Genomic DNA, 7,500 nt, shown 5'->3' on the forward strand with positions numbered 1-7,500 from the left:
TATCAACACGATAACAACATGCTAGTATTTTGCTGTTGGTTCCAATAAACAGAACCCCAACCCCCCCCCCCCCCCCATCCATCCAGATCCTTGTATAGAGCGTCGCAGCGGAAGTGGATTCCTGGGGTCACTTAATATTCCCCATTCATTTTCGCCATAGACTTTTACAAATATATTTATAACAATTATGTTAAGCCTCGAACTAAGCCATCCAGGATGGAGGTGAATCATGACCATATAACCTTTTTTTCTATGAAAAGAACATTTTGAAAACCGCTAAACAAAGGGTAGTTATTAAATGTAGTATATCAAATAATGTAATATTAAAATATGTTTTTACATAGGATCAAAGGTTATATGATCATGATTCACCTCTATCCTGGATGGCTTGGTTCGAGGCTTAACATAATTGTTATAAATATATTTGTAAAAGTCTATGGCGAAAATGAATGGGGAATATTAAGTGACCCCAGGAATCCACTTCCGCTGTGATGCTCTATAGAGAATTTAGCGCCGGTCACATGGTTCATGTAACTCGAAATGTCACTTTATCCTCATAGACTCCAATGCATTCTGTAAACTTCCGGTTTGAGCTTTGTCACTATTCAGTATTCACCAATGGATGTGTGCGTAGGAGACCTGGCCCCATGAAGTGAACGGGAGTGGCGCGACTCTCTCTGAATACAAGGCTCTGCATTCATCCATTTATCCATCCATCCATCCATCCATCCATCCATCCATCTACCTACTGTATCTGTCTGTCTGTGTGTCATCTAACCTGGCTATGTGTGCAGATGCGTGACGTTCAGAATGAGCACCTGACCAGGTTTATAGGAGCGTGTATCGACCCTCCCAACATGGTTATCATCACCGAATACTCTCCTAGAGGCAGCCTGCAGGTACACCGTACACACACGCATGTTGTTTATGGCCTGTGGCTTCTTTCCTGAAATGTGTTACTTATAAGGCCCACCATAGTCATACGAAATGCATACTTTGCCGCGTTTTGAAATAAACATACATTTCCTATATGTGCTTGCTCTTTGCGATGTTTCATTCTCAAGATGTGAAAAAAAAAAATGTCTTTTCTTTTCTTCTTTTGTCATTGACAACTCACACACACAATAATTTGAACAAAGACAATACATTGGTCTATAAATACAATTACACAGCAAAACACTATTGATTATCGTTTGGCCTCCTTTGAAAAAGGGATACCCCAAGAGGATGAGATGCACATGTTAACATAACAGCACAAATATTAATTGACTGTGTTTGTGCGTGTGTTTGTGCGTGTGCGTGCATGTAGGATCTGATGGAGAGCGACAGCATCACGTTGGATTGGATGTTTCGTTACTCGCTCATCAGCGACCTCGTTAAGGTAATGAACCACACCTGAATGAGTGACCTCGGACCACCCAGGATAATGTTCATGTTTTATGAGCTCTTAAATGTGGTCAACAGGTGCACTAGATCAGTGGTTCTCAACCTGTGGGTCGGGACCCCCAGGGGGGTCCCCAAAGAATTTTGGGGGGTACCCAGATGATTATATTTGGCCAAATTGTCAAATATTAGAAGCAGAAATTCTAATATGAGCATGTAGATCAGCTATTTTCACAATAGAACCGTGTTATACAAAACTTAATGCCTCAACTCTTAGTGCTCGTCAGGGTGGGGGGGTCACCAGTTAAAATATGATCATTTTGGGGGTTGTGGCCTAAAAAGGAACCACTGCACTAGATGACACCTTTATTGATCCCTGCGGGAAAGATGAGTCTATCATTATATTTGTGTGTGTGTGTGTGTGTGTGTGTGTGTGTGTGTGTGTGTGTGTGTGTGTGTGCGTGTGCGTGTGCGTGTGTGTGTGTGCAGGGCATGTCATTTCTCCACAACAGTGTGATCGGTTCCCATGGCAACCTGAAGTCGTCTAACTGCGTGGTGGACAGCCGCTTCGTGCTGAAGATCACAGACTACGGCCTGGCCTCGCTGCGCTGCAACGACTGCATGCAGGAGACACACGCCTACTATGCACGTATGTACGCACACACACGCACACGTGTACACCATGATCAGAGGCAGACGCCTGAAAAAAAAAACATTGCCCCATTTCTAAAATAGCTAAAATAGTTCATCTACAAGCTCTCACTTGTAGATAAACTGTTTCCGCAATTAGTTCGACGGGCAGATTTTCTTTGAAAATGTTTGCCTATAATGATGACAAACCCAAAACAGGGATGCAAGTGGTTAATAAATGAATTATTGCATTAAATAAAGACACTAAATTATAACAGTTGTCATATGTACGGTAGATGGACTGCCATTGATTGATATGAAATTAGATTAATCTACAAAAACAATTCAGAGTTGAGGACAAATAAAATAACTGAATTTAAGGTTAAATATCATTATATGAACACTAGTGCCCCAAATGATGCCTCTGATGGGAGGTGGATACCTAGGTGTGCAAGCACGTTTTTAAATAAGTAGTTTGCCACCCACAAATGACTTTTCTATCAGTTACACACCCCATGAAGTCTTGACTTAATGGAGATTTCTATGTTTTTGTTGCATTCCTGAGACTCCGGTAGAATTCTTTTTTTTGAGGGGGAGAACTACTTCTTGAAGTGCAATAAGCGTGCTTCCCAATAGCGCTATCATCACTACGTGGTAAACCCCATGGCGTGGGTGGGCCCATGAAGACCAGTCCCCCATCATGGCTTCAGAAGATTGCTGAGATCGCCTATAGACAAATCCACAGAGCGACGATCATAGATGCTGTGTCAACGGCACTGCTTGGCATCGCGACTATCCACGGAAGCGCTTGTCTATAGAGCATAGCAGTGTTTTGTTTACCGGTTCTGATTCCACAAATGGAAAGCCCAATCATTCAGCCCATAGAGATTCTCCGAAAATATTTCTATTCATTATTTTAAGCCTGGAACCAATTCCTGGTGAATCATAACACGTTTGATTCTGTGTCTTATTCCATAAAAATCCGTCTGTCTGTCTGTCTGTCTACCTAACTCTCTGTCTGTCTGTCTGTCTGTCTGTCTGTCTGTCTGTCTGTCTGTCCGTAGGGAAGTTATGGACGGCTCCAGAGTTGTTGCGCTGCGAGGCCCCGCCCCCCTGTGGCACGCAGAAAGGAGATGTTTACAGTTTCGGGATCATTTTACAGGAAGTGGCTCTGATGAAGGGCGTGTTCTACCTGGAGCATGAAACGCTGAGCCCCAAAGGTACGTGCACCTCAATATGTCCCTACACCACAAGATCAGAGTCCTCAATATGTCCCTACACCACAAGATCAGAGTCCTCAATATGTCCCTACACCACAAGATCAGAGTCCTCAATATGTCCCTACACCACAAGATCAGAGTCCTCAATATGTCCCTACACCACAAGATCAGAGTCCTCAATATGTCCCTACATGTCCCCCCTGTATTAACTCATTTGTAGCCGATCCCGAGAATACTCGTGAAAAATACTCGAGTATTTAGAGTGCCGATCCCGAGTATACTCGCGAAAAGTACTGTATATGGAGTAACGCCGGTTCTCCTACCCTGTAGTCCGGCGGAAGGTCCTGGCACGATCGGCCTCGCCGATTCATCATCATCACGGATCCACGTGCACAAAATAGTAATCCCATAACATGGAGGCCGACGGGGAATCGCATCTTTAATGTCCATTTTCTCCAAACAACACTTTTAAAGCCAAGGATGGCATTAGATTCTCGCTAATAAAACACAAGCAACGATCCGCCATTACACAACCGCATGTTGATGACGATCGCTTCCGGTGAATGACGTCATGACGTCAAACCGGAAGTGTTTACGCAATGGACTTCTGGCCTTCAAATTAAGACAATGGAGCGTATAGGAGCCTGCGGGCGGCACGCTGGACATTTAACCCGTTCATGTCTGGAGCACTAAATGGGTTAAACAAAGTTAAACTCACCAACATTGCGGCTGTACCGAAAGCTTGAATTATTCTCTTTCTATCTCAGTTTTTGTTTCATAAAAATCCACCATAGGCATGTTATGAGCTACTTTCTGTCAAGAGGACTTTCTGTGCAGGGGATTATTTTTTCCAAGTGTCAGAGTTTGGAAGCGCTCGTTTTCAACAACACAACATCCTGCTGCCTCCTGCATTATGTGCAATTTAGAAACAGGTGGCATGCAGGACCGTTGAGTGATTTGCAACTAGCACTTCCAAACTCCAATGCCCCATGCTGCTCAATGTTTTGCCACTCAGTCTAGATCAGGGAGGCGGGTCCCAGTGGACGTGCATACCCTCTATATGTCCCTACACGGACAACATGTGTTTACATACCATTATAATATTCTTATTTTGATCATAATACCCTATTTCTGAATATCAAGTCTCCAGGTTTTCTTCAGAATATGTGTTGTTTGACACTGATTTACATTATGAGTCCAATAGTGGTTCTGAAAAGTTTTATTTGCAAGGACCACGATAACTCTGAGAGTGTACAAATGGAATGAAAAAAAGACTGTTATGGTCTTTAAGTGCTATCTCTTATGTGTTTCTCATTGTGTATGTCTGGGGCAAAAATGGAACTTTGACAAAAATGTCCACCAAAAGACAACATGGTGACAACCCCTGGACAAGATGTCCATTTATTTTTCTCTCCTTCCTGCCTTTCAGACACACACACAAACACAAAATGCACAGTTCAGTGGTGGAAAAAAAGTGTTTTACTTAAGTAAAAGTATATCAATTCAATACTGCCATGCAGAAATACTCTGTTACGTAAAAGTCAGGATTTTGATATATAGTGGAGTAAAAGTCCAATATTTGGATCCGAGATGTAGTGAAGTAGAAGTAAAAGTATTGGAAATAAGACATACTCAAGTAAAGTACAAATACCTCAAAATTGTAATTGAGTACAGTACTTAAAGGAGTAGTTCACCACTTTTCAACCTGTCTTCATAAAATAGGTCCTCACTAATGTTCATGATAAAATATCACAATTTTTTTCTACTCAGTCCAAGTCTCCTAGGAGAGCTGTGGGAAGTTCAGAATCCATCGTCTTGTGACATCATCATTTCCCCAAAAATAAAATTAATCAATATTTTTGAAAAGAATATTTAGATTTTTATTATCGCGAGAACAATGCCTTCCACTTTAAAATTGCAACTTTTCAGGAATAGAAAGCCTGCAGTTTCTATAAGCTGGATTGGCAACCGATGATGTCACAAGACGATGGGTTTCTGACCTGCCCACAGCCCTCCTCTGAGAAAAAAAAAAAAAGCTATTTTTGAGTGAGGACCAATTATATGAACATAGGTTGAAAATTGGTGGAGTGCCCCTTTAAGTAAATGTACGAAGTTACTTTACAACACTGGGACAGTTCAGCAACAAATGAAAACCAAACAAGGGGAGGTAAAAAGGGAATAGCAGGTTGCAGATCCAAGTACTGAGCAGTAAATAGAACCTACTACACGGTATACATTCCTGGGGGACGTGTGTCCGAGAGCTACCACAGATTTCCGGGAGACTCCCAGAACTTCCGGGAGAGGTGGGATGGATATGTCTGACATCATTTTCTTGCTTTCAGATATTCGTTTTTTATCTTTTAAAACCTACATTACCTCTCTGATAAATGTATACTGGAGATAATCTTATGGTTGTTGACAATGGCTGTCTGTCTGTCTGTCTGTCTGTCTGCCTGCCTGTCTGTCTGTCTGTCTGTGTGTGTGTCTCTCCGTCCATGCAGAGATCATAGAGTGTGTGCGTGCGGGCGGTCCTGTGTGTCTGCGTCCGTCCGTCTGTCCACAGAGTCACAGTGAGGACCTGGCCGTTCTGATGGAGAGGTGCTGGAGCGAGGAGCCTCCTGACAGACCCGACTTCCACACCGTCAAAGTGCTGCTGAGGAAGTACAACAGGTGCTGAACCACTGAGCCACGCTGTTAGGCCTGCGCGCAAATCTGTGGCACTTTGGATTTTCACCACTTTAACCATTATTTTATTTAACTATTACAAAATAGCAGATCTACAAGCTCACAGCGCGGCACCGAGTGCCGCACTGCGAGCTTGTAGGTCTGCTATTTAAAAAAAAAATCTTGAACATACATTTTGTGCAAGTCTTTGAATATTTTTGACCCGATTCTATAAATCAGTGGTTCTCAAACTTTTTCATGTCAAGGACCCCCAAAATTTGTATGTATTTGGCCGCAGACACCCATCCAGGGACACCCAGAAGCAAATATTTGAGTTACAAATGTTCGCTTTTAAAAAGATATATTCATATCTTTTCAAAAATAGCAGATCTACAAGCTCACAGCGCGGCACCGAGTGCCGCGCTGTGAGCTTGTAGATCTGCTTTTCACAGTTTTGGGCTGCCAAAAGTTAACCCAAGGAATGTTTTTCATGCAAAACAAATGCTTGCAATGGTTTCAGAATCATGAAGAACCCCTAGTTTGACCCCTCACATGCTACTTAAAGCAGAAACAGAAATAAAAGGTACGGCAGAAAATCACAGGTACTACCCTAGTCCTTGAGCTTTGGGCTTGTGGGTCCCCGGCTAAAAACAAAATAGCCAGCCCTGGTCTATGTGTCAAAGTGTCACTGATCCCTAACTGCTCCCTGATGTGCTGCCCTCATAGCACCCACTGCTATGATACTAGGAGGGATTGTGTGTGTGTGTGTGTGTGTGTGTGTGTGTGTGTGTGTGTGTGTGTGTGTGTGTGTGTGTGTGTGTGTGTGTGTGTGTGTGTGTGTGTGTGTGTGTGTGTGTGTGTGTGTGTGTGTGTGTGTGTGTGTGTGTGGGGTGTGGTCTCGCGTCTTCTTCTTCTTCTTCTTTCTCTTGTTTTACGGCGGTTGGCAACCAATTTTATGGTGCATTACCGCCTCCTTTTGATCCGGCGTGTGGATCGACACCTAAATCCTATTCACATTCACTCACTCATTCACACATATTATCTATAATCTATATCCTATCATAAACTCCTGTTTCCCTCAAAAACCCTAACAAAACCCTAACATGCGCTCTTTTCCCCATATTTAAAATAATCTTTAGTGTAAATTCCTGTACCCCTAATTCCCTCAGCTGATTCCTCATTGTCTCCCTCTCTCTCCCATACCCTCTACAATCCATTATAACATGTTCCACTGACTCCTCTTCCTGACAAACCTCACATAATCCTGTCGGATGCTTCCCTATTATTTTCAATGTTTTATTTAGTCCACTATGCCCTAATCTTAACCTCGTCAATATAATTTCCTCTCTTCTTTGTCCACTCCCAACCCTATTTACTTTAACACTCGACATCATATAAATGTCTCCCTTTCTCCTCATTATCCCACCTTTCTTGCCACATTTGATTTATCCTTTCCCATACTACACTCTTAACCTCTGCTTTACTTATACTAACATGCATTTCTATTGACTCCTTCACTAACGCCTTCTTAGCCATCTCATCTGCTTCCTCATTCCCCTTCACCCCTACATGTGCTGGGACCCAAAGAAATTTGGTCTTACCT

General features: G+C 42.7%; 1 protein-coding gene across 1 annotated transcript in view; it reads left to right on the forward strand.

Annotated features, from left to right (window-relative positions):
- Positions 1-7,500, forward strand: part of LOC308292845 (atrial natriuretic peptide receptor 1-like) — a gene marked incomplete at both ends in the record, with an annotated part of 53,531 nt that overhangs the window by 38,800 nt on the left and 7,231 nt on the right. The window contains 5 exons of the mRNA XM_080735269.1: positions 795-899; positions 1,310-1,381; positions 1,873-2,032; positions 3,078-3,233; positions 5,735-5,903. Coding sequence (XP_080591395.1) covers positions 795-899; positions 1,310-1,381; positions 1,873-2,032; positions 3,078-3,233; positions 5,735-5,903 — 662 coding nt within the window. The remainder of the gene's footprint in view (positions 1-794; positions 900-1,309; positions 1,382-1,872; positions 2,033-3,077; positions 3,234-5,734; positions 5,904-7,500) is intronic.

The sequence above is a fragment of the Nannobrachium achirus genome (assembly GCF_963921795.1).
Source record: "Nannobrachium achirus genome assembly, chromosome: 10".
Lineage (NCBI taxonomy): Eukaryota > Metazoa > Chordata > Actinopteri > Myctophiformes > Myctophidae > Nannobrachium > Nannobrachium achirus.